This window comes from Haemorhous mexicanus, chromosome 20 (genome assembly GCF_027477595.1).
Source record: "Haemorhous mexicanus isolate bHaeMex1 chromosome 20, bHaeMex1.pri, whole genome shotgun sequence".
In the NCBI taxonomy this organism is placed as follows: Eukaryota; Metazoa; Chordata; class Aves; order Passeriformes; family Fringillidae; genus Haemorhous; species Haemorhous mexicanus.
Genome location: NC_082360.1, coordinates 11,066,248 through 11,090,874, shown reverse-complemented (window position 1 = coordinate 11,090,874; position 24,627 = coordinate 11,066,248). Strand labels below are relative to the sequence as shown.

Sequence of the window (24,627 nt, the reverse complement as noted above, 5' to 3'; positions counted from 1 at the left end):
CCTGGTGCCGTGGGAGTGCTCAGGGATATCACAGCTGGGAGAGTGTGGCAGTGAGGGCACCGTGGGGATTGCCTGGTTTGGTCCTAAATAAAACTTGTCAAAAATCCTGAACCCGTCTGTGTATTGCCACTGGTGCTGCTGCTGAGGGTGTGCAGGCACACTGGGGATTTGGGGATGGCTGGGGTGCTGGTCCAGCCCCAAATAAACCTTGTCAGAATCCTGACCCCATCTGTGTCCTGCCCGTCCCACCCCAGGGCCTGGGGAGCCGCTCTCCCTCCTCCCCAGCCCACAACACTGACTCCTGTACTTGTTAGGGTTTAATGAGCATTTTTCCAAGCTTAGCCCCCTTCCCCAGCATGGGCAGGGGGGCCGTGACCTACACAGCACTACAGGGCTGGTGCGCCTGCCCAAATCCTAAATGATTCCATACTGAGCCAGCTCGTGCAGCTCCAGGTGGCTGAAGGCTTCCCAGGGACAGATGACAGTGATGTCTGAGGAGAGAGAGGACAGAGCTTGTGGCAGTGTGCCCCCCTCCCCCAGGCCCTGCCCCCCTCGCCAAAAGGGTGGCATTCCCATACCTGTTCCCAACCCCTCCATGCCTGGGATGTCGTCACCAAATCTGCAAAGAAAGAGGAATTGTCTGGCCTGACACCACGTCGGGCCCCCCCCATCCCAGGGCTGTTTCCCACTCACCCCTGCACCCCCTTTTTGGGGGGTTTGCTCTTGAACTGCCTTGTCTGCCTCTGCTTGAACTTGGGGGGTCCCTTGCGGGGGGTGGCAGGACCCCCGCTCACCCTCGTGGCCGATTTGACCTCCAGCTTGGGGGGCTCCAGGCTCATGGCTGGTAGCCCCGGGGCTTGCAGCGTTCCCTGGAACTCACGGTGCTCCCCTGGGCTCACGGGTGTTCCCTGGGGCTCACGGCGCTCCCCTGAAGCTCACAGTGCTCCCTGGAGCTCACGGTGTTTCCCAGAGCTCACAGTGCTGCCCAAGGCTCACGGCGTTCCCCGGAGGTCACGGTGTTCCCTGGAGCTCACAGTGCTCCCTGGAACTCACTGGGAGCTCACGGCGTTCCCTGGTGCTCCCTGGAACTCACGGTGCTCCCTGAGGCTCACGGTGCTCCCCTGAGGCTCACAGTGCTCCCCGGAACTCACGGTGCTCCCCTGGAGCTCACGGTGCTCCCCTTGAGCTCACGGTGCTCCCTGGAACTCACGGTGCTCCCTGAGGCTCACGGTGCTTCCCAGAGCTCACAGTACTGCCCTGGAGCTCACGGTGCTCCCCTGAGGCTCACGGTGCTCCCTGGAACTCACGGTGCTCCCTGGAACTCACGGTGCTCCCCAGAGCTCACGGTGCTCCCCGGAGCTCACGGTGCTCCCTGAGGCTCGCGGTGCTCCCCTGGAGCTCACAGTGCTCCCCGGAACTCACGGTGCTCCCCGGAGCTCACGGTGCTCCCTGGAGCTCACGGTGCTCCCTGAGGCTCACGGTGCTCCCCGCAGTTCAGCGCTGGCACAGGACAGCTCCTCGCACCCACTGGAGGGAAATGGGGCCACCAGCTTCTCCTCCCACCCCGCCCCTCCTGGGCTTTGCAGAGCCCCCTCCCCACAAGAATGCTCAGCCCAGCTCAGCGTTAGCCCCAAAGGCAGGCAGAGGCACCCCGAGGGCCACCAGAGCTGCTGCGGCTCCTCCCGTCCCTGTCCCCCACCCCAGTGTGGATGTGACACCTGGGGACCCCTCGGGGCTCTGCCAGGACCCTCCATGGCTTGCCCAAGTCTGTGTGGGGGTGTGGGGTACCCCAGGCTGGGAAGGGGGAGCAGGGGATGGCCCATGGCACCAGGAGCGGGAATTCTGTGGCACAAGCCCTGCTCTGGGCTCGGTGTGAGGGATTTGGCCCTGCTGCAGAGCTGGACACAACTCTGGGAACATGGAGATGTTCCTGGACCTTCCTGGATGCAGTAAGAGCAGCAAACACCCCCACGTCCCCTCCCCTGACTCACAGAGTGCAGTGATCCCCGGCTCCAGAGCTGCTCCCTCCGCCCAGCCCGGCTCCCTCCAGCCTGGAGATGCTCTGGGGGGCTTTTCGGGGAGGGAGATTTATCCCGCCCGGGGGTAATAGGATTATTTACCTCCCTGCTTCCCCCAGGGGTAATCCGGTGTCCTTCCCCTGCTCTGGGGGGAGGAGGTGTCAGGATTAGCCCTGCCCGTGCCGGTGGGCAGTGGATCCCACGTGGGGGGATCCTGCCACCCCCCAGGGGGATCCCATTCCCAGAGATCCCCCAGTGTCCCCCGATCCCACAGGGAGCGATGGGACCCCCATTCTAGGCTCCAGCCCAGCCTGGGTGAGGGTCCTCGTCCCAAAGAGGGTCCAGCAGCCCCTGCCCATGGCTGGTGTTGCTCCAAAGCTTCCCTAATCCAGCACTAAAGCAATTAAAAACGGACTAATCTCGGCACACTTTAATTGAACTTCAGTCCCTGCCACTAATTGCAATTAGTTGGGTTCCAACAAATAGGATTAAAGGGATCCAGGAGTGTTTTCCATGGAGAAGCACCTACTTCCCTGGCTGTTAATTGGGGTTCATTAGTGAGTGACACTCGAGGGCTGGGTGGCTTCTTGGGGATCTTGTCCTGGGATGACGTGGGGGGGTCGGGTCTGGGTGGGTCTCAACAGCTGCCCCAGGATGGAGGGGGGGGAATATGGGACAAGTTTCTGGGGACTTAAGATGGAGGCAGAAGAGGCACCTTGCAGAGCAGCCCAGCAGGATGTGACACCAGGGACAGTGTCCTTGACAGGAGACTGCAGCTTCCCACGTGCTCGGTGCCACACGCTGCCCCCCCGAGCCCCCACGGAGAGGCCCCTAAGAGGCTTTGTGGTGTCACTGGGGAGGGGTCAGGCACAGCCCCCCCCGCCCTCCCCATCACCAGGGCATGGCCAAGGTGCTGAAAATCCCCCCAAGGTGCTTAAATTCCAGCTGAGAGCACAGGAGGAGGAGGAGGAGGGCTGGGGGGCTGCCCAGCCTGCCCTTGGCAGGGATTTGCCATGCTGGGGAGGGCACAGCATCCAGCTCCTGGGAAATCCGGGGCTCAGGGCAGCCCTGAGTCACCACCTGTCCCCAAGGACAGCTCCCCCTGAGACAGGAGGTGACCCAACCTTGCGTGACACCCCTGGGATGCCGCGCTCAGCACACAACAATCACTCCAAACCCCCCAGGCCTGGATCCTGTCCCCTCAGGGGTGTCCCCCACCCGTCTGGGAGCCCTGGGGAGGCTCAGTCCTTCCTGGCACGCAGCCTGATCTCCATCCTGAGGATCATTTTGATGTTCTCATCCTCCACGTGCTGCTCCACGGCCGCCAAAGCCTGGGCTCCGCCGTCCCGGTGCCGCTCCAGCAGCTCCTCCACGTACCCCACCCAGACACAGTTGGGGCAGCCGGTGCCGCAGCAGTGGGTGGGCGGGGGGGGCACCGGGGGGGCTGCAGGAGGGTCCCCCCCATCGCCGATAGGGGTGGCTGTCCTGCTGTCCCTTCCTGGGGTGTCCGAGGTGCCCCCAGGCTCTGTTGCGGTGTCCGAACGCTCCCGGGGGCTGCAGGAGGTGGCGGGGTGGGGGCGTGGGGTCCCCCTGGGGCTCTTTGGGGGCTGCGGGGAACCGAGACCCCCGTGATGGGGCCAGTCTGGGGGGCACGGTGGGGCTGCTGCACCCCCAGCTCAGCCACAGGAACCCCCTGCTCCCAGTGCACCCCCACTGTCAGCACCTCCATATCCCCCTCCCAACACCCCAAATTCCTGTCCCCCACCCCATTCCCTGCTCCCAGTGCACCCCCACTGTCAGCACCTCCATATCCCCCTCCCAACACCCCCAATTCCTGCCCCCCACCCCATTCCCTGCACCCTCTTCAGCCCCATGCCCATCCCCTCCTTGTTCCCCCCACTCCCCTCAATCCCCACGCCCTCCTTGTCCCCTCCCCACATGCCCAAAACCCCTCTTGTCCCCTCATCTCCCCCAAGCCCCCTCTTGTCCCCCGCCATCCCCAGAACCCCCCATGACGCCCCAGCACCCCTCATGTCCCCCCGTCCTCGCTCACATCTCACGCCCAGCACCTCTTGGCCCCTCCCGAGGACTCCCCCGTGTCTCCCCACGCCCAGCCCCCCGTTGTCCCCTCGCTGTCCCCCCGCTGTCCTTCCCTGTCCCCGCTCACCCCCCGGCGCGCCCCCGCCAGCCCCCGCAGCAGCATCCGGCCTCAGCCCCTGGCCCCGCCCCCGCCCCTAATGACAGCTCTTTCAGCCAATGGCAGCGCGGTGTGCCCAGCAGGGCGGGAGTGGCGGGGAGGGTACGACCAATAAGCAGCAGGGGGCGGGGCCAGAAAGCCGGAAGTGGCGACGGAACGGGCACGTGAGGAGTGGTGGAACCATGGCCCGGGGACCGGGACCGGGACGGGGACAGGGACAGAAACCGGCCCGGGGACCGCGACAGAAACTGGGACCGGGAGCGAAACAGGGACAGAGACCGGGATCGGGACCGAAACAGGGCCGGGGACCGGGACTGGGACTGGGAAAGGGACAGAAGGCGGGACCGGGACAGGGACGGAAAGCGGGGCTAGGACAGAAAGCGGGACCGAGACCGGAACATGGACCGGCCGTGCCGCTGCGTAGCAGGTCAGTGCCCGCGGGATCCAGTCGGGATCGCTCCCGGTTTGGGATCGGGACCCTCGCGGGGTCTCGGGTGGGCCCTGGCGGGGGTCCCGTTCTCGGCGTCTGCGTCCTGATCTCTCCCCGTGCCCGGGTCCCGATGTCTGTCCGTGCCTCGGTCCCGGTGTCCAGCCGTGCCTTAGTCTCAGTTTCCCACCGTGCTCAAATCCCAGCATCTTTCCATACATGGATCCCAGTGTCCCGGTGCCTGGGTCCCGGTGTCCCAGCCTCCAGGCCCCGGTGCTTCCCTGGAGCCCTCTCCCTGTGCTCATTTTCCCCAGGAAGGAGAAGAAGGACAACATGAAGCCCAAACACCCTGATGAGCAGGAGATCCCGTTCCGCCTGCGGGAGCTCATGCGGAGCCGCGAGGCCCTGAAGCGCCCGGGCCCTGGGAAGAGGCAGGTGGCAGGTGGGACACGCAGGTGGCCCCAGCAGGTGGCCCAGGGGCTGGCCCAGGGGCCCACGGCATGGCTGGATCCTGCTGTGGGACATCCTCCTCCCTCTGGTGATGTCCCAGCCGCGCTGTGCCGGCCGGAGGGACCCCGTGGTGTCACCGCTGCAGAAATGTCACCCGTGTCTCCTAGAGAAGAAGCAGCAGCAGAAGTGCCAGGGCCCCAAGGCCCCGGGGGACGTCCCTGTGCCCAGGTTCCGGAGGGGCAGGGGGGAGTCAGAGCGCTCCTACATCTGCCGCATGGAGCAGGAGGTGCAGCGCGTGCTCTTCCTCGCGGAGAACCAGCCTCAGAGGGAGCCTGAGAAGGAGGCCACGGCTCCAGAGAAATCCAAAAGGAAAAAAGAGTGAGAGCAAGGCTGTGTGAGCCACATGGGGCCAGCCCATGCCTGTGACATGTCCCCTTGGCCAGGCCTGGGGGTGCAGGTGGGGGGCAGCGGGTGACCTTTCCATGGGAATGGATCTCTGGGAATAGGGCCACAAGGCTGCTTCACCCTCCTGGGCGGAAAGCTGTTGGATTTGGGGGACTCCCCTGGGGTGAGGACTCACTGCTCGCTCCCTGTCTACCCCTGAGCCCCAGCTGTAATGTGGCTCTCCAGGTTTCAGAAAAGGAAGCTGGAAAAAGCTCGGAAGAAAAAGGAGGAGAAGAAGGACGCCCTGCTGGAGAAGAGCCTGATGCAAGGTGGGAATGGAGTCGGGGGCTGAAGTGACCCCAGCCTCGGGGGGCAGCACATGGGGGCTGGGGGGAGCTGGGCTGGGCATCCCCAGGGTCTCCCACTGACCCCCTTTCCCTTGCAGACACAGTGCCCTTCGGAGAGGTGGTGACACAGCCCCCCACCATCACCTCACGGCCCAGGGGACGGGGTCCTGCCGAGCAGGTGAGCTCTGGGGACAGTGCCACCCACCCCTTGTGTACCTGGGAGGGCAGCGGTGGCCTCAGCGAGTGGGTGATGGCTCCTCTGAGTGCTGTCCCGGTGTCTCGTCCTTCACCCCTGAGCTGTGCCATCTCTGCCTGCAGGCTGGACGGAAGCAGCTGCTCCTGACGCCTCGCCTGGGCCAGGGCCAGGCGTCCCCGGTGTCCCCGGTGTCCCCGGTGGTGTCGATGGCTCGCCGGCGCATCCTGGAGGAGGAGCGGGCCCGCGTCATCCGCGCCTACCGGGACATCCAGAGGCGCAAACAGCTGGAGCGGGAACGCGCCCGGGCCGGGCCAGGCTGAGGCCCTGGGACTCGAGGGGGACATTGTCTTGGTGCCCCTGTGTCACTGCTGAGCCCCACAGCTCCGCACTGCCCAGCTCAGCACTGCACTGGGTCCCTGCTGTGCCGTGGACCTGCTTGGAGTAAAAGGTGCTGGTGGTGTGAGCGTGTCTGTGCTCCCTGTTCCTGAGGGGCTCCTGAGGGACACTGCTCTGCTGGCAGAGGGCAGTGCCAGGCATGTCACTGTCACCATGGGCTGGCCCTGGCAGGGCTCTGGTGGGGCAGGAGCCTCGTTCCTCAGCCATGAGGAGACCCCCGTGCCTGGCTCAGCACACGGTGGGAGGAAAGTGAGGCAGCGCTGGGGACGTGGAGCGTGCCACAGGACTGCCATGCATGATGTCACTTGCCTTTTTTGTCGTTCTTGGTGACCCTGCTCGAGCCCCAGGGCTGCAGCTACACACTGCCCTGCTCTTGGCATCCCTGCCTGTGTCCCTGCCTGGCCCTGGTCACGGTGACCCCAGTGCCAGGTGTGCTGCCACGTCCCCGCTGCCACCTGCCACCGTCCTGCCACCACCCCTGGGCAGCCCCCTGCTCCGAGGAGGCTCCGGGGCTGCTCCCGGCACGGCGCAGCCGTGTCTGCCTCACCTGGCCGGACAAAGGCTCCGCTGTTCCGCGGCCCCGGCGGCACAAAGCGTTCCCTGTTGGAGCGGGGCCGCCCCGCGCTGCGGCCGGCGCTGGCGGGGCCGGTGGGATCCCGCGCTTCCGGAGGGGCTGGGCACGGCCGCGGGGCCGCTCCGCTGTCCCCTGAGCTCCCCTGCCACCCCTGAGCGCGGCAGTCCTTGCACCTCGTTTGTCGGGTGGCTTTGCCGTCCCCGAGAAGGTGGAGGTGCCCTTGGGGGGGTGACGCGCTGTGCCATGCGGTGCCCGCGGGCGGTAGGAGGGAGGGCGTGCTGTGGTGACCGTGGCCCTGGTGACACCGAGTGCCTGGTGCTGCTGGGCAGTGTCCCCGCTGCCGCTCGGCACCAGGTAAACACAGGTGCCAGGTAAACACGGCTGACTCAGACCAGCCCGGGGGGCACGGCCACGTCCCGCTGCCAACACCCGGCTCCCGCGGCCGTGTCCCCGGAGCCGGGAGCGTGAGCTTGTGCCAGCTAAAGGCACAGTCGGGACGGGGCGAGTGCCACCCTCCCGATGCGTGTCCCTTGTGCGGACACCGTGCAGGGCACGCGTGCCCACCGGCAGCCCCGATGCCGCCATCCCGGCTCCGGCTCAAGGAGACCCGGTCATCCGCTGCCCCCACCGAGCCCTTCCAGCCCTGAATAATTCATGGCACTGCTGGCCGCAGGCTTCCTGCCCGGAGGAGGAGGAATGGCTCTGGAGGGGAAGGCAATCCGAGCGGGAAAACCACCACGACCTTGGCACGTCCTCCGTGCCGTGCCACCTCCTGCCCGGCAGCCCATCTGCCCACGGCATCCCGGCCCGGCGGCCCCGCCTGGGGGATGGGGGTGCCGAGGACCCCTCCCGGAGCCCCCCGTGCTCCCTGTCCCTCCCCTGAACGGGGGCATGGGGCTGAGTCCGTGGGAGCAGCCCCTGGAAGAGGGAACACTTGGGACCCCCACCACAGCATCCTGTGACAGCATCATAGGAAAAACCACCTTTATTGGGGCAACCTGAAAAAATGAAAAGGAAACTTGCCAGAGAAAGCCACAAGGAGGGCGAGGGGCCCAGCTCCCTCTCCACTCCCTGCAGGGGTCTCCGAGCCCCCAGGGTGGGGAAAGGCACCGAGAAGGCGGCCAGAGCTGTGGGGGGCTGGTCCCCAGCCCCAGCAAGGCACTGATCCCCCTCCCCCAGCGACGGGGAAACAGAGGCACAGAAGGAGGCAGAGCTGGGCACAGCTTGGTGTCCCCTTGTGCCCTGTGGCGGGATGGGCCCAGCTCAGCTCGGGTCCCCAGGCTGGGGGGGTCAGTGCGGGGCCAGGGGCTCGGTGCTGGGGGTGCCCTGAGTGGGGTCCCACAAGCTCCCCAGCTTTGGAGGGTCCATGGCCTGGGAAAGGCAGGAGGTCTGTGCATCACGAAGGTGACAACCGGGGGTGTCCTCGCGGGAGCCAGTCCTTGAGGCAAGGATGAGGGAGCCACGGCCAGGTGGGACGGGCAGGTGGGAGCGCTGGCTCTGGGGCCGTGTCCAGGCGTCCCACGGGCAGGAGGCAGCTCTGGCTGCCAGCCGGAGCGGCATTCACACGTCACGGGGTGGCATTCACACGTCAGTCAGGGTGGGATGGGGCTGGGCGAGCCCTGGCAGCGGGACCGAGGGACCGCGGCCGTGCCGGCGCTGCGGGAGCTGCGTCACCAGCGGTTCCTGCTGTACGGGGACTGCACCTGTGGGCACAGCGGGGTGGCACCGAGGTGGCACCAGGACAGGGTGGCAGCAGGACCACGGACGTGTACCCTGCCCCACTGGGGGGGGGCTCCAGGTGTCGGGAAGCCTGTCACCATGTCAGGGCCGGACTTTGCCCCCGCTGCAGCCACCGTTCACCCACCTGGCAGCCGCGGTTGTCCCTCGGGACGCTGGAGTGCCGCGCCTGCGCCGCGAAGGCGTCCTCGGCTCGGAGCGTGGAGCTGGCACTGCCGGGCATGGGGCTGGTGGAGGCGCGGGGCAGGATCACGTCGTAGGGACCTTCGCTCTGAGGGACAGACACGGGGGTGCAAGGTCACAGAGCTGGGAACACTCCAGCCCCACGGGGTCCTGGGGGTGGAAGGCTTGGAAGGTCCCCACCCTGTTAGAGCAGCCATTGGGACACAGGGGTCACAGGGACACCCCACCCACATCCCGTCCCCCATGCCCGTCTCTCCTGGCAGGATGTGGCCACCCCTGGTGTCACACTCACCATCCCCTTGTGCATCAGTGCCATCTCGGTGGGCTGGTAGACGCTGGTCAGCAGCTGCCCGTTGTAGCCACTGTACGGGGACACAGGCTTCTTGGCTGCTGAGACACAGGGACAGTCACCATGGAGCCACTGCCACCCCACTGGGGCTCCCTGTACCTCGTTAGCTGGCTTAACGAGCTGACTCAGCAGCTGTGTGCCTTTCCCGCGGGACACTCCTGTCCCCAGGGATGGCATCGCTGCTGCCTGGCCATGGCTTGTTATTGTAGGGTCTCTCAGGTGCAGGTGCTGCTCAGGGGGACCCTCCCTCCCCCATGGGGAGCAGACACCTGGTGTGCCTGCCCACGATCCTCCCTGGGACTGTCACCACCCCGTGTTATTGCAGGGTCTCGTGGGCCCGGGGCGGAGGGGCAGGAGCCTCGGGCACCCCACGCCGGGGAGGGAGGGAGGGAGGGAGGGAGCTCCCTGTGCCTGCTGGGCTCAGCCCAAACTGGTACACCCAGCCTGGCCAGTTCTAGGGAGCCACAACAGCAGCAGGCGCCAGTGCTGGGCAGGTCACTGCCAGACGTCTCGTCACCCACCCCCCGCTGTCATCCCCGGTGGGGACATCCCCCAGGGTCCCCAGGAGGATGGTGCCCGCCCTGCCACGGGGTGAGAAGGTCGCTGGCGAGCCCTGGCGCCTACCAAAGGACGGCTCATCCATGGAGAAGGCCTTGTTCTCCACGAACATGCTCTGCGACTTCTGCTCCTTGAGGATGGTCTCGTAGCCCACCCCCCGCGTGGGGTAGCCATCGTCCTCGAAGGCCTGCTCGGGGCTGCGCCGCGTCACGTGCGTCACCTCGGGGATGGCGTAGAGCAGGAGGAAGGCGGCGGCGTTGCAGACCAGCGCGATGGCCAGCGTGGGGTCATCCCAGCCGGGCTTGTGGCCGGCACGCTGGTTCCCGTACAGGTACATGACGGTCCACGCCAGCCAGATGGCCGCCGAGAGGCCGGTGGTGGCCAGGATGAAGGCGCCGTGCTTGCGCCAGCGGCCGTAGCGGCCGCAGAGCGTGGGCCATGCGGCCCCAAAGGCGGCCACCAGCAGGGCCATGACGTAGATGAGGGCCATGACGAAGTCGGCGCCCGCCAGCTGGCAGGGGTCCGCGGGGCCGCCCTCGCGCCGCGCCACCGTGATGACGAGCCACTCGGCGTTGATGATGACCTCGACCGAGGCGAGGGACAGGGCCGCCGCCAGCGTCACCCAGCCCCGCGGGGCCCGGTTGCGCCGCGCCAGGAAGTTGAGGGCCACGGCGTGGGCCAGCAGGCAGGAGAAGCAGATGGCGAAGAGGACGCCAAAGAGGAAGCGGCGGGAGGTGCAGGTGGAGAAATCCGGCCCCACGATGAAGTCGAAGGTCAGGCAGAAGAGCCCGAAGGTGCCCAGAAGGAAGAAGACCTGCGTGGCCACCAGGCTCTTCTTCTGGTGGTCCTGCACGAAGGGCAGGCTGGCCACCAGGACGATGGTGAGCACGAAGGTGGTCACCACGCCGAGGCTGGCCACCGCTTCCACCCCGATGCCCCAGCCCGCTGAGAGGTCACAGAGGTTGTAGTAGAGGGAGGAGAGGTCGTGGCCGCAGCCCGGGGGCGGCGTGGGCTGCGCAGTGGCTGTGGGGAGCAGGGCCAGCAGCACGGCCGTGGTGCCCATCCTGCACCGTGGCATCCAGGGACCCTGTGGGACACAGCAGGGTCAAGGCACAGGCACTGGGGATGGGGATCAGCTCCCAGCTCAGAGCATCCCTGCCCATGGTCCCCACTGTATGTCCCATGGTCAGCAGTGGGGTCCTGGGGAGCTCTGCCCTGCTGGCACAGCTGAGCTCACCCAACACAGCCAAGGAGCTCCAGATGGGACCAGGCAGCCACATTGGCTCCTTGCCTGGAGGTTGGTGGCAGCTGAGGAGGGGCTCAGCCCCTCTGTGCCCTGTATGATCCCTCCCAACATGGGAATTCTCTGGGAATTCTCCTGATCCCTCCCTCCAGTGTCAGGAGCAGCACCATGCCTGACAGCATCCCAGGAACACCAAATGTGGGCCCACATCAGATGGCAGGGGGGATACTGGGGGACAGGACTGCCCCCTTGCCTTGTCCCTGTGTGCACCACGTTCCTTTTTCCACTTTTCCTGTCCCACTTCCCTCTGGCTTTGGGCACCGGCCCAGTGCAGGTCGCATGTCCAGCCTGCTGGCACGTAGGCAGCCGCAGCCTGGCACGGCATGGCACAGCATGGCACGGCACAGCACAGGGTCCCAGTCCCTGTCCCCACCGTTGCCACCCCATTCCTGCCACCTCATGGTGGGCACGGGGAAGAGGAGGCAGCGAGGAAGCCGCAGCCTCACTGCTAGGGGAAGAAACTGGGAGGAGACCCCAGCAAGGACATGCCGGGGCCAGGATCCCCGGTGCCCCGAGGGGCAACCTGAACCGGGCACCCCCCGGCCCGGGAGGGGGACAGGGACCCCCAGCACCCCGCTGGGACGGAGTCACTGTGCCCGCGGGCTCCAGGAGCTCTGCCGCCTCCGGTTCCCAGCGTGTCCCCCAGCCCGGTTTCCCGCCCATCTGCAGCCCGGTACCCCCGCACTCTCTGCCCGGTTTCCCCCGCGCCCCCGGCGGCTGCACCCGTGTCCCGAATTCTGCTCCTCCTGCAACCCCGCCCGGTGCCTCGCATCTCCCGTTGGCTTCCCCAGCTCCCCCGGCCCGGTGCCGCCGCCGCGGCACTCCCGTCCCGCTTCCCCTGCCCCTCCGCCGGTCTCCCCCGCCCCGTCCTCCCGCACCCCCAGCTCGCACCGTCCCGGTGCTTCCCGGTGCTTCCCGGTGCTCCCGCCAGGTTCTGGCCCCGAAACTCCGCCGGAGCCGCCCCCAAATCTCCGGCCGGAGGAGCTGCGGGGGCGGGCGGCTCTCGGTCCCGGTCCCGGTCCCGGTCTCTTCCCGTCGGCGTTGCCGGTGCCCCCCAGTCCCGCCCCGCTCACCGGCCGCAGCCCCCGGTGCCCGGCGCTCCGCTCCCCCCGTGCCGAGCCCAGCCAGCCCCGGCGCCGCCGCACCGTGCGCCTGCCCGGCCCGGCCCGGCCCCTCCCCGAGGTGCGGCTCAGCCCCGGGAGCGCGATTGGGGCCGGCCGGGACCTGCCCCGCTGCACCGGGCGGGGACACCGGGTCCCGCACCGGCGGGGGTGCGGCACCGGGGCACGGAGGGGGCTGGGGGGGAAAGAGCCCGCGCTGGGCGGGCTGAACTGGGAGGGAGCCCACCTGGTCATCGGTGTGATGAGCCTGGGGGGCTCAGCCTGGCTCTGCCGAGCGCTGCTCCCCGGGAACGACACTCAGGGGACAAGGGACGGAGCGCGGGGGCTGCCCCGGGGTACGGACGGGGCTGAGGGGGGCAGAGCCTGGGCTGAGGGTGAAGCAGGGGTGAGCCCACCTGGCCATCGGTGGGATGGGTCTGGGGGTCTCAGCCTGGCCCTGCTGAGCGCTGCACGTCAGGAAAGACCCTCGGGGGACAAGGGACGGAGCAGCGGGTCTGTGTCACCCAGCCGGGATCTCCCAGCTCCGGTGGGCTCGGGGGTTGGAGCCGGGAGTGGCGCTCCACAGGCGGCCCCACCGTGTAAGGATTCTCCGGCCTGGAGGGGCCTCCCGGAGGAATGTCAGCTGATGGATGAAGCCAGAGCCCTTGGCAGGGCAGCAGAACCCAGAAAACCCCCGAAAAGCCCTTTCTGCAGAGGGCTGGCGACCAGGGCAGCCCCAGCCCGGGGCACTGGCAGGCTTCGGTGGTCCCTGTCCCGCCGGGGTGGCCGCGACCCTGGAGTTGGGATTGGCACCCCATAATCACCCCATTCATCCCTGGGGATGGAGAAAAGCCCTGGGAGATTTGGGGCACCCCGGGGCCCCGCCAGCCCTGGGAGAGGTTTCCCGGCAGGAGCTGCTATTTCGGGAGGGTGAAGCAAGAGGGTGAAGGATGCAGAGGAAAGTTCAATGTGCCTCCGGCGGGGCCTGCCCCGATCCAGGCCGGGATGAAAACAATCCGGGGAGAAAGGGCAGCAGAGCCTCCAGCGGTAGGACCGGCTCCCACCGGAACCGGCGGCACCCGTGGCACAAGGACCGGCGCCCGCCGGAGCCCCCGGGGACAGGACGGCGTGTCAGGGCTCAGGGCTGCGGCTCCGCCACCCTCCCGCCCCCCTCCTAAGGATCCTTCGGCTGCGGCATGGTGTTTGGAATTGGATCATCCCTGGCCTCGCACGGGGCAGGGCAGGGCAGGAGGGGGACTCTGCAGCGGCCCTCGTGCCTCAGTTTCCCCAGGGATATGGCCCCAGGATTGGGCAGCCCTCGCTCTCCGGGATAGGCTCAGCCTTGGATAAGCGGTGCCGGCAGCGGAGGCCGCTTGTCCTGCCGCCCCCACACCGCAGCCCGGCCTCTCCACCGGCTGCTTCCTTCCGCCGGAGGCTTTCCCGGCTGCTGACTCAGCGCAAGACCCCCGTGACCCCCGGTGGGGCCACCGGCAGGCGCCCGTCCCGCCGAGGCTGCCCCGCTGGCGCACGGCGTTTGCTGTTGTGTCCCCGTCCTTGGCGGGTGATTTCCTCACCCCCTTCCCACGGGAACCCCCCATCCCCCCACGGCGGGTGATTCCGGCCCCCTCCCCACGGAGACCCTCGTGTTCCACCCCTTGTGGGCGTTTTCTGCTCCCCCTTCCCATCGGGACCCTGCCCGCGCTTCCAGCCCCATTGCCTGCTCCCGGCAGGTCCTACAGAAAGACCCCAACAGGCTGTGGGGTCACTGGGGGGTGATGCCACCCTCGGTTTCCTCTCGGGATCCCCGGCCCTGACCCCCCGGCAGGGGCAGAGCCCGATCCTGGCTGCCGGTGCTCTGGGTGGGCTGGGAGCCGCGATCCCAGTGCTGGAACTGGGCAGAACTGGTCCTTCCAGCACTGAGGCCACACTGGGGGGCTGCGGTGTCGCTCAGCACCGGCACCTGGACCCCGGCCAGGCTCTGTCCGAAAACATCAGCACGCATTTTTTCCAGGCTTACCTTTCCTCGGGAGCCGCAAGGACGGGCGGCTGGCACGGCGGGCACGGTGGCACGGCTGGCTGAGCCCCGGCTCCGCGGCGGCTCCCCTCGGGAGGGCGAGAGCCGGACCCGGAGACGGGGGTCCCCGCTGCCCTCCCAGAGCCTCCCGCCGCTCCGGCCGGGGCTCGGAGCCGTTCCCAGCGGAGCCCCTCGCTCCGGCGGACGCCGTCAGCACATTTCCACCTCCTTTGCCAAGTAAATACGCACCGGTTGGCACCGGGGGGGCGGCGGCGATCGGGGGGCGGGTGGCAATCCCGGAGCTCCCGCCGAGGGTTCCCGAGGTAGCCGAGCCCCCCGGCCCGCGGCCCCTCAGCCCCTGCCCGCGGTCGGGTTAATAACTAATCCCTTCCCGGTTCTGCTCTCCTCACGTGCCAGAATTAATGGAGCGAGAACCTCCCAGGTACCCCCCGCGCCACCGGGTCGGGCTTTAACCCCGTCCCCCGGCAGGGATCCGGCCTGGGATGAGGTGGCATCCCCGGAGGGGTCTGTCCACGCCGGAGAATGACCCGGGGGCAGGGTGGGTCCGTGGGAGGGTCAGCCCCACACCCTGGGGGGCAAAGGCTGTGCCCCATCCCTCCCCAGTGCGGGCACAGCCGTGCTCGGGGGTGGGCAGGGGGTCTGGTGGGGTTTGGGGGTGTCTCTGAGCCCTGCCAGGAGCCAGCTGAGGTCCTGATCTCCCCCGGGCACCCCCTGGGTCTGTCCTGCCTGTCTCGGGAATCCGAGTGGAATGCTGGACGGTTTTGGGGGATTACGTTAAGGACCTTACGGGGAATTAGGGTGGCGGCAGGGCTGCTTTGGGGAGCTGGGGGTGCCAGCTCCCTGCCCCGTCAGTGCCAGCTCTGCAGTGTCCCATCCCTGCCCTCTGCTGGCAGCTGGGGACAGGCTGGCACAGCACGGCCGCTTCTCCAGCGTCACACCAGTATGGCACTGGTGTAACTGGGAGGGCAGCACTGGGTGTACCCGATACAGGGGGGCATTACCCGGGGGCTGCAGCTCGGCTGCTGCCAGGGGGATTAATGGGTGAGGGCCGGGAGCTGTGACCTTACCATGTGTGCAGACCCCACCACAGGGGGCAGCCAGCAGACCCTGTGGGTGCTCCCCCCAGCACTCCCGGGCAGCGGGACAGGGGCAGGGGCGTGGGCAGGGCAGAAGGACCCTGTGCCAGAGATGCTGGTGAAGGGTGCCTCCCCTCCAGCTGCCCGCAGGGAGCCGGACCCAGGCAGAGCTTTGGTCTCAGCACGGCAGTTTATGGAGTGGCACCCAGCAGGCACCATGTCCTTGTCAGGGCTCGCAGGAGCTCACTCGTGCCCTCCACCCCTCACCACGGGCAGCCCTGGGCTCCCCGGGACCCTCGGTGCTGCTGAGCTGGGGCATGTCCTGGATGAGTTCCCTGGGTGAGTTCCAGTGTTGCGTGATGAGCTGAGCATGGGCAGGGCTGAGCTGCCAGCCCTGGGGTGCTGCTGCCAGGCAGGCACCACGACATCCCCAGATGAGTGTCTGGGCACAACCCCCTCCTCCTGCCACCCCCAGCAGCAGCCACCCTGGCTCCGTGGAGAGTGGGGGTCTCCCTGGTCCCGGGGCAATGCGTGGGGCTGGGTGGGCACCGGGGCTGCCAGCCGGGCACTGCCCTGGCTCAGAGCGCGGTGCTGCCCAGCACCTTCAGCGGTTCCAGGGCCGGGGGTGGGAAGTGACCGCTGCCACGGCGGGGGGCTGCCCGGGGCTGACCCCGCAGCACCTCGCCCACCGTGCGGCGGAAGGTCTGGCTGACGAAGCAGTAGAGGAAGAAGTTGAGGGAGGTGTTGAGCATGGCCACCATGTTGGCGATGTCCAAGGCCAGGTGCACGCGCCAGTCCCTCCTGACCGAGGCCACGTAGAGGTGGCACATGGTGACCACGGTGCGGGGAGCCCAGAGCACGACGAAGACGGCGGTGACGGCCAGCAGCAGTGCCATGGTCTTGCTGCCCCCCGCGCGCCTCCGCCGCTGCAGCTTGCGGATGACGAGGGAGTTGGCGGCCAGGAAGACGCTGCAGGGCAGGAAGTAGATGGTGACGCAGTGCAGCCACTTGAGCGCCGTGTCCAGTGCCGTGGGGGGGTCGGCGTCGCGCCACATGTCCAGCCACCAGTAGAAGGGGACGCCGGTGGCCAGCGCCACGGCGAAGACGGCCGCGATGATCCTGCGGGTGCGGCGCGGGTAGGACACGGCGCGGTAGCGCAGCGGGTGGCACAGGGCCACGTAGCGGTCCACGGTCAGCAGCACGGTCACCCAGGTGGACGCGTGGTTGGCCGTGAACTCCAGCACGTTGACAGTGTGGATGAAGGCGCTGGGCACTGCCCGAGCCAGGATGGCCGTCTGCAGGATGAAGCCCACGAAGATGATGAAGACCTGGGTGAGGATGTCGGAGGTGGTCAGGGCCAGCAGGTACCAGTAGGACGACTTCTTGGTCCTGGTGGCCAGGCGGGACAGGGCCACGGCAGTCAGGATGTTCACTGCAGGGAGGGGAGCGTTGGTTGACGTGAGAGCTGGGGGCTCACAGCCCCCCCTGCAGCACCCAGACCCCAGGGCTGCCCAGGCTGCAGCTGAGGGGAGCTATAAATATCCCGGTGCCGCGGGGATTTGCTGGGCTGATTAATCTCTTCCGTGTGCCAGCCCAAGCAACGCAAATACCATCTGTCCCTGTGGTGGTGGCACCTGCTCTGGGCCGGGCAGCACAGCCAGGCACTGGGGCCAGGTCCGAGGCTGGGGGGAAGCAGGTGAAGTTCCTCCATCCTGAGGACTTCTCTTTCCAGCCCCCCAGCCCCTTACCTGGCAGCCCCAGCCCCAGCAGGACGCTGTAGTACACGATGGGCACGATGCCGACCAGGCAGGGTGACCGCTCCAGCTCTGGCTCTGGCAGTGCCCACGACACCGCCGTGCTGTTGGGCACTGGCACCGTCATCTTCCACCACAAACCGGCTGTGAGGAGACACAGGAGCACCAGGGGCATGAGAGTTCTGATGGCACCCGGGGGGGAGGTCAGCCGTGACATGGCACAGGGGGTTTGGGTACAGGGGCCATCACCTGGGTGTCCCTGCTGTGGCTGGATCCCAGCTTCCTTGTCCTATAGCATCCATGGGCAGCGGGCAGCTCCCAAATGTGCCACCTCAGACAGACCTGGGGTTGCCGCACCCATGGGAGACAATGCACCCCAAGCCCCCTGTGCCATGTCCCAGCAGAGCCCCCGCTGCCAGAGCTGCTCCTTCTTTATCCCTCAGCCCCGTTTTTGCGGAAAACCGGATTAAAACATCATGTTCTGGGGCAGCTGCCAGCAGAGGGAGCCTCTGGCCCCCGGCCCGGGCTGGGTGCCACCAGACGGCTCCCAGTGGAGGCAGAGAGGACCCAGAGGTGCTGATGGGGGGTCCTAGTGGTGCCAAGTGTGGGGTGGCCATTTCCAGGCTGCCAGCTGAGTCCTTTTCCAGCTCCTCAGGCTGAGGCAGCGGAGCTGGAGGAGCCTGGCAGCGGTCCTGCCCACCGCCCTGCCCGCATCTCCACCCGTATCCGGATCCTGATCCGTATCCGCATCCCTGTCTGAGCCCATCCCTGCCCTATCTGAGCCCATCCCTGCCCTATCTGTGCTCTGGTCCCTGCCCTGGTTGCCCTGGTCCCTGCCCCATCCCTCTGCCCACTCCCCACGCCCGGATCGCGCCCGCGCTGCCCTCGCCCATTCATAAGCCAGGGAGGCTCCACCCCCTCCCGAGATCTGCGCTTCTATTGGTTCAGGGGAGCCCGGCCCCAACCAATCAGAGAGGGTTTCCTCGGGAGTGGTGAGGCTTGAGCTGAGCGCTGCGTTCTGATTGGTCAGAATCCCCCCCAAATTTGCATCCCATGGAGACCACCACCCCCAGTCCCAGTGCGGGATGATGGGAGGTCCTGGGATCGGGGGTTGGGGGGTGCAGGTGGATCCTGGGATCGGGGGTTCTGGGGTGCGGGGAATCCTGGGATCGGGGGTTCTGGGGTGCAGGAGGATCCTGGGATCGGGGGTTGTGGGGTGCGGGGAATCCTGGGATCGGGGGTTCTGGGGTCGGGGAATCCTGGGATCGGGGGTTCTGGGGTGCAGGGGGTCCAGGGGTTGGGGGATGCTCTTTGGAAGGAGGAGTGTCTTGGTTGAGGGGTGCAAATGGGGGTCCTGAGCTCAGGGAGGGGGTACGGGGCACCACGCTGCTCCCAGTCTGACCCTGGCATCAGGGACACCCCAAATTCCCCTTGTCCCAGACATTCGATGGCTTCAGGGTCGGGGTTGGAGGGGCGGCCAGGTCTCTTTCCTGTTCCGGGACCCCCGGTGATGGATCTGCTCCCCTAGAAGTGCCCGAAGTGTGTGTGGGATCCCGGGGGTCCCACCTCCCCGACCCTGCAGCTCCCGGCCGGAACCCCAGCAAGATCCTGAGCGCAGCCCGAGGGAGAAGAAGGGGGGGATGGGCAGAGGGGTGCCAATTAACTGCAAATTAGCTCCGGTTCATCAGCAGGAGGTCCCGTCCATCCACGTCCCCCGCGGAACTGAGGCATCGATCGGCTGCAGCTGCGCCGAGAGTGCCTTAACCCTTTCCCAGCCCGATCCCCTTTGTGCTGCTGGGGAGGGGGGCTGGGTTCGCTCTGGGCTCCCTTTGCTCCCCCTGCCCGGGCTCCCGCTCCCCAAAGCCTGCGGGACAGGGACTGTCACCTGGGTGGCGCCAGTGCCACCCGCCAGGCGTGCAGTGCCACCTTCCCTGGGCTCGGTGTTTCCCAGGGACCTACCGCTGTCCGTGTGTCCCGGTCAGTGTCCGTGTGTCGCGGCTGTCCGTGTCCTCTGCGGGCTCCGTGTCCCTGCCAGTGTCCCTGTCCCCGCGGGCTCCCGCAGCATGGCACAGCCTCCCGGGGCGCGGGACACGGGGCGGAGGGAGAGCGCCGTGGGCAGAGCAGCGGGCTGGGCACGGGGACGTCACCGGCCCTTGGATCCCGTGAAGGGGTCACCTGGGCAGCTCCGGGTGACCGTGACAGAGCTCATCCCTGCCCCAAAGCAGTAGGGATGGTGGTCCGGGGGCAGCTGGGCTGGCGGCCACCTCTGGGGACCAGGAGGAGCGGGTGTGCACAGCGTGTGGCGTGTGTGCACACGAGCGTGAATCTGCGTGCGCTGCCTGCGTGTCCCGGCTGGGCTCTGCCCTGGCTGCTCCCCAGTGCACACTGCCAGGACACCGTGCCCGTGCCTCAGTTTCCCCAGCAGCACAGGGAGGGGCCTGCTGTGCCCTACCGGTCCCTGGGTCCAGCTCCGTCTCTCCGGTGCCCCCCAGCCCGCGGGGCGATGCCCTGGCACTGCTGCCTGGCACAGGTCGCTATGGTGAGCCAGCCCTCAGCCGCAATCTCTGGGCCAGCACAGCTGCTCCCTCACCTCACCGCAGACTGGGAGGTGTCACCCTGCCCCCTGGCGACCTCCAGAACCAGCCCCACGGCCCCCCCTGTCCCCCCACGGTCACCTCACGGCCGTGAGCATCACGGGGGTCCCCGGGCCGTGGCTGCCGCCCGGGCTGGCACGGTGCCGGCGGTGCGCCGGGCACACGCTCCCACAGGCTGTTGTTTATCAGGCAGTGGTGAAATGAGGCGTCGGAGGACGCGCTGAGCCGTGAATCGGCTGTGCCGTGGCGGGGGCCCTGTCCCCAGCGGCCCCACGGTGCAAGGACTGCCCCCCGGGCCGGGCGCCGTGCTGGCACCGAGGTTTTGGGGGTGCCCTGCCCAGCCCGGGCACAGGGCTTGAGCATCGCCCCCCTGCCCGTCCCTGCAAGGGGCCACGGAGCCCCAGCAGCGCGGCGTGGGGCCGGTCGGTGTCTTGTCCTGAGTCTCCGCGCCCAAGGGTCAGGGACAGATGGTGATCCCACCCCCTCGGCAGCTGCTGCAACATCTGCCCACGCCCAACATCTGGGAACCGTGTCTAAGCCCGTGTTCAAACGGCTGTGCAGGGGATGGGGCTCCTCGGCAGTGAGTAAGGGGCTGCTGTGCCCTTGGGAGCTGTGCTCCTCCTCTGTGGGATGTGTCCCCCCGCCGGGAGTCCTGCTCCTGGGTCCCCACCCCACGGTGCCACCGGGGCCACAGCCCAAGTGGCGTCGGCACCACTTGGCCGACACCCGCTGCCCCTACCCTGCTCTCCCAGCCCCGCCCCAGCCTGCTCCCGTGGCGCTGGGGCTTTGGGGGGCCCAGCCCGGTGGTGAAGCCCCCCAAGAGGTGTCGGGGCGGGCGGGGGGCCAGGGCGGCCGCACAGGGCGCACGGGCGGCCTCTTGGCTGCAAAGGCTGGGAAAAGGGCAGGCAGTTCCTGCCGGCAGCGCGGATGCCATGGTGATGGGCTGCTGCCGGCATGAATACCCATGAGCCGGGGGGAGCGGGAGGCCACCGAGCTGTGCCCTGAATGCAAAGACCCCGGCACAAAGGGCCGCGGCCACGCGTGGGGCTCCGGCGCGGCGGTGCCGGCTGCAGCGGGTGTCGCACGGCGACGTCCCCGCTCCGGAGCACCCCGGGGTGCGGGGCCGGGGCCGGGGGTCCCGGTGGGATGCGGGGGGGGCTGGAAGCCGTTCCCGTGGTAACGGCCGGTCCCAGTTTCCACCAATCGATGCGGCGGCGCGGGTGCGCGGGCCGGGAGGGCGCGTGGCCTACATAAGCCCCGGGCGCGCAGCGTGCGCCGCACCCGGCAGATGCGCCTGCGACGCCATGGCCAGGCTGACGGGCACCCGGCCCGCGGCCACCCGCCGCTGGGGCTCTGCCGCCGCCTTCCTCCTCCTCCTCTTCACCGTGCAAGCCGGTAAGGGTGGCCGTGGCGGGGGGAAGGCGCGGAGGGTCCCCGAGCCGCGGGTACCGCTGCCCTCGCCGGGTGCCGGGGTGCGGCTCGGCAGCTGATGGAGAGCTGAGCGCGGCTCTCCGGCTGCCGTCGGGGTGCCCGGAGGGGATGGAAGTGGCTCCTGGATGTCCTGCGCTCTCGGAGCCGGGTTGTGCTCGCTGGTGGGTGCCCGGGGAAGGGCTCGGTGCCGCGGGCAGACAAGTCCAGCACCGCGGGGTACAGGGCGCCTGCTCCCCTTCCTCATCCCCGCTCTCCTTCCTCATCCCCCGGCCTTAAGCCGGCGCTGGGAAGGGTAATCCGTCGGCAAGACGGGATTTGAGAAGGAAGATGGATTTGAGACAGACGGGGCCAAATTCCTCCTGGGGGAAGGATGCTCCGAGGAGCGGGTGGGACTGGTGTCAGGAGGGAGAAGAGGAGAGGAAGGAAGGATCCCAGTGCCCACAGGAGCATGGAGACCCCTGTTCCACATTCCCAGATCCCTCTCCAGTTCCTGTTGGGATCCCAGCACGGATCTGAAGTGACACCAGTGCAGCTGATGTCCCCAGGTTGCTTGGGACCCCATTCCTGGCTGCAGGGCAGAGCGTGCCTGGCTCCCCACACCCAGGGGCTCTCTGTTCCCCCACGTATCCATCAGGGTTGCGAGGGATCAGGGCAATGCCCGGGGCTCCCTCTGCCCACAGCGGGGACCAGATCAGGACAGGCAGACCGGGCTGAGAGCCAGTGCTGCCGGCACTCGGCCATTTCCCAGCACACCCCAGCCTGGGACATGGTGGTCTCAGCCCTTCTGCTGCAGAAAGGCAGTTTTTTGGCTCTCAGGGACACAAATGTCCCCACGTCCTTTGTTCCCCCATGGTCCCTTGGCGCCAGCGGCCCTTTGGCACCGGGGGAGTGGAGGCAGGAGGTGCACAGCCCCCCGGTAACCCCACCCCACCTCAGTGCCTGGCACTGGGGTGCAGCTCTGGGACGCTCCCATCTCCCTGCAGCCCAAAAAGCCGACTTTAGCGGGGACTCCACGGCGGCCACCATCAACCACTCGCTGACGCTGCTGCAGCGGCTGCAGGAGCTGCTGCAGAACGGCAACGGCAGCGACTCGGTGCTGCGGGTCCGCTCAGCCGCCTCCGACGAGCCCAAGGTGTTCCACACGCACCAGCTGCTGCTGAGCCTCCAGAGCGAGGTCTTCGAGAGCCTCCTGCGCAACCAGAGCGTCGTGACCCTGTACGAGCCACCCGAAACCGCCGCGCTCTTCGACAAGTTCATCAGGTGTGTGGGGACCCTGTGGGATGGGGAGGAGAGGAAGGTGCAGCTCTCCTGGGAACCACAGGAACTCCATGGGATGGGGATGCCCAGAGGGATGCAGCCAAAGATGGGGATGTTCCCTTGGGAACCATAGGGAGCTCGTGGGATGTGTATTTTGGGAGGGATGTGCATTTTGGGAGGGATGTACAATGTGGAAGGGATGCAGCCCAAGAAGGAGGATTCTCCCTTGGTGACCATGGAGATCCTGTGGGATAGGTGTACTTGGAGGGATGCAGCCAAAGAAGGTGGATGCTCCACTTCATGCGATGCAGCCAGGGAAGGAGGATGCTCCCCTGGGGACCATGGAGATCACGTGGAATGGGAAGGAAGCATCCAAGGAGGGGGGGTGCTTCCCTGGGAACCCTGGGGACCCTGTGGGGTGGGAATACTCAGTGGAAAGCAGAGGCTGCTCCACTGGGAACTGAGCTGCCGGGGATGGATGTCCCCAATGTCACCACCCCCTGCTCTGCCCCAGGTACCTGTACTGCGGGGGTGTCTCCATCCTGCTGCACCAAGCCATCCCCATGCACCAGCTGGCCAGCAAATACCGGGTCTGGGGGCTGCAGCGCGGCGTGGCCGAGTACATGAGGACCCACCTGGCCAGCGAGTCCAGCCAGGGCCACGTGGTGGGCTGGTACCACTACGCCGTGCGCGTCGGGGACACGGCGCTGCAGGAGAGCTGCCTCCAGTTCCTGGCCTGGAACCTGTCTGCGGTGCTGGGCAGCGCCGAGTGGGGCTCGGTGAGCGTGGAGCTGCTGCTGCTGCTGCTGGAGCGCTCCGACCTGGTGCTGCACAGTGAGCTGGAGCTCTACACCGCCGTGGAGGGCTGGCTGAGCCGCCGGCAGCCCGAGGCGCCCGTGGCCGAGCGGGTGCTGCGCGCCATCCGCTACCCCATGATCGCGCCCAGCCAGCTGTTCCGGCTGCAGGCGCAGTCAGCAGTGCTGGCGCGGCACCGCGCCGCTGTGCAGGACCTGCTCTTCCAGGCTTTCCAGTTCCACGCCGCCTCCCCGCTCCACTTCGCCAAGTACTTTGACGTCAACTGCAGCATGTTCCTGCCCCGCAACTACCTCGCGCCCAGCTGGGGCTCCCAGTGGGTCATCACCAACCCGGCGCGGGACGACCGCAGCACCAGCTTCCAGACTCAGCTGGGGCCCAGCAGCCACGACGCCGGCAAGAGGGTGACGTGGAACGCGCTGTTCTCGCCGCGCTGGCTGCCCGTCAGCCTGCGCCCCGTCTACTCGGACTCGGTGGCGGGCGCCATCCAGCCCGTGCGCATCGAGGACGGGCGCCCGCGCCTCGTCATCACCCCGGCCATGAGCAGCCCCGACTTCGCCGGCGTCAGCTTCCAGAAGACCGTGCTGGTGGGCGTGAGGCAGCAGGGCCGCGTGCTGGTCAAACACGCCTACAGCTTCCACCAGAGCTCGGACGAGACCGCCGATTTCCTGGCGCACGCCGACCTGCAGAAACGCACCTCCGAGTACCTCATTGACAACTCCCTGCACCTGCACATCATCATCAAGCCTGTCTACCACTCCCTCATCAAGGTGAAGAAGTAACGAGGCACAGCTGGATGCTGCCGTGCTGGCCCCAGCACCGTGGGGGGAACGCTTGGTCCTGTAGGTAGATGGGAGTCCCCTCGCTGGGGGACTCCAGGACTGAGCTCTGCACTGCCCATCCCTCCCCGAGTGTTCCCCTGCTGTGTCCCGTCCCCATCGCTGTCCCTGGGGATGGAGGATGCTGGGAGCGCCCCAGACCCATGTATGGGGTGCAGGAGGTGAAATGTGCAGCCCATGGGCACATCACAGACCCCAGCGAGTGTGGGGAGCGGGACAGGGACAGCTCATCCTTCCCGTGAGGCAGCCCCGGGGTCCCTCTGTGTGGGCAGCTGGGTCCAGCTCAGGGGGCAAACAGAGCTGCCCTGTCTGATGGTGAGGGGCCCGTCAGCCTCCCCCAGTGGAGGAGGGGTGGGGGGCACTGTCCCCACTGGCGGTGGCAGCTGCCCCATCCCTGTCCAGGTACCCCCACCCCTTTCCTAATAAAGCAGAAAATGAGTGTGGGATGTGTGGGGCATCTTTGGGGTGATGCTACTCCCCAGCTCAGTTCCTTCTAATGGAACTCCTGGGAAGGAGAGCACCCATCCAGACATGGATGCATTTCCCTTCCTGGCTTGGGTTTGGGGGGTGATGGCCCCTGACCCCTGCCCTGGCATCGCTCACCCACGG

The 24,627-nt window shown here is 67.6% G+C and overlaps 6 protein-coding genes across 11 annotated transcripts; 2 read left to right on the top strand and 4 right to left on the bottom strand.

The window, feature by feature from the left end:
- Positions 1 to 304: 304 nt before the first annotated feature.
- PDE6G (phosphodiesterase 6G) lies at positions 305 to 1,096 on the bottom strand. Its single transcript, XM_059864260.1, has 3 exons — positions 694 to 1,096; positions 579 to 619; positions 305 to 491 (listed from the first exon to the last, which is right to left on the bottom strand). The coding sequence occupies exons 1-3, from the start codon at positions 837 to 839 to the stop codon at positions 415 to 417; spliced, it is 264 nt and encodes an 87-aa protein (XP_059720243.1). The 5' UTR covers positions 840 to 1,096; the 3' UTR covers positions 305 to 414.
- Positions 1,097 to 2,433: 1,337 nt separating this feature from the next.
- On the bottom strand, positions 2,434 to 4,267 carry OXLD1 (oxidoreductase like domain containing 1). Its single transcript, XM_059864259.1, has 2 exons — positions 4,186 to 4,267; positions 2,434 to 3,625 (listed from the first exon to the last, which is right to left on the bottom strand). Exons 1-2 carry the CDS (start codon positions 4,219 to 4,221, stop codon positions 3,260 to 3,262), a joined length of 402 nt encoding a protein of 133 aa, XP_059720242.1. The 5' UTR covers positions 4,222 to 4,267; the 3' UTR covers positions 2,434 to 3,259.
- Positions 4,268 to 4,342: 75 nt separating this feature from the next.
- CCDC137 (coiled-coil domain containing 137) lies at positions 4,343 to 6,482 on the top strand. Its single transcript, XM_059864253.1, has 6 exons — positions 4,343 to 4,642; positions 4,957 to 5,084; positions 5,260 to 5,470; positions 5,723 to 5,805; positions 5,922 to 6,001; positions 6,142 to 6,482. Exons 1-6 carry the CDS (start codon positions 4,398 to 4,400, stop codon positions 6,337 to 6,339), a joined length of 945 nt encoding a protein of 314 aa, XP_059720236.1. The 5' UTR covers positions 4,343 to 4,397; the 3' UTR covers positions 6,340 to 6,482.
- Positions 6,483 to 7,959: 1,477 nt separating this feature from the next.
- GPRC5C (G protein-coupled receptor class C group 5 member C) lies at positions 7,960 to 15,552 on the bottom strand. Of its 4 annotated transcripts, none has more exons than XM_059864240.1 (5): positions 15,322 to 15,552; positions 9,883 to 10,903; positions 9,202 to 9,299; positions 8,854 to 8,997; positions 7,960 to 8,692 (listed from the first exon to the last, which is right to left on the bottom strand). In XM_059864240.1, exons 1-5 carry the CDS (start codon positions 15,547 to 15,549, stop codon positions 8,660 to 8,662), a joined length of 1,524 nt encoding a protein of 507 aa, XP_059720223.1. In that variant the 5' UTR covers positions 15,550 to 15,552; the 3' UTR covers positions 7,960 to 8,659. The 4 variants fall into 4 exon arrangements, with proteins under 4 accessions (XP_059720223.1, XP_059720224.1, XP_059720225.1 ...); XM_059864241.1 differs by having other exon boundaries at positions 9,202 to 9,296; XM_059864242.1 differs by having other exon boundaries at positions 14,237 to 15,464.
- On the bottom strand, positions 15,502 to 21,655 carry GPR142 (G protein-coupled receptor 142). 2 transcript variants are annotated; one of them, XM_059864251.1, is made up of 4 exons: positions 19,044 to 21,655; positions 17,334 to 17,426; positions 17,079 to 17,228; positions 15,502 to 16,762 (listed from the first exon to the last, which is right to left on the bottom strand). In XM_059864251.1, the coding sequence occupies exons 3-4, from the start codon at positions 17,209 to 17,211 to the stop codon at positions 15,909 to 15,911; spliced, it is 987 nt and encodes a 328-aa protein (XP_059720234.1). In that variant the 5' UTR covers positions 17,212 to 17,228; positions 17,334 to 17,426; positions 19,044 to 21,655; the 3' UTR covers positions 15,502 to 15,908. The 2 variants fall into 2 exon arrangements, with proteins under 2 accessions (XP_059720234.1, XP_059720233.1); XM_059864250.1 differs by lacking the exon at positions 17,334 to 17,426.
- On the top strand, positions 20,983 to 24,457 carry BTBD17 (BTB domain containing 17). 2 transcript variants are annotated; one of them, XM_059864237.1, is made up of 3 exons: positions 20,983 to 21,073; positions 22,093 to 22,369; positions 22,881 to 24,457. In XM_059864237.1, exons 1-3 carry the CDS (start codon positions 20,983 to 20,985, stop codon positions 23,959 to 23,961), a joined length of 1,449 nt encoding a protein of 482 aa, XP_059720220.1. In that variant the 3' UTR covers positions 23,962 to 24,457. The 2 variants fall into 2 exon arrangements, with proteins under 2 accessions (XP_059720220.1, XP_059720219.1); XM_059864236.1 differs by lacking the exon at positions 20,983 to 21,073 and having other exon boundaries at positions 21,876 to 22,369.
- The last annotated feature ends 170 nt before the right edge of the window (positions 24,458 to 24,627 follow it).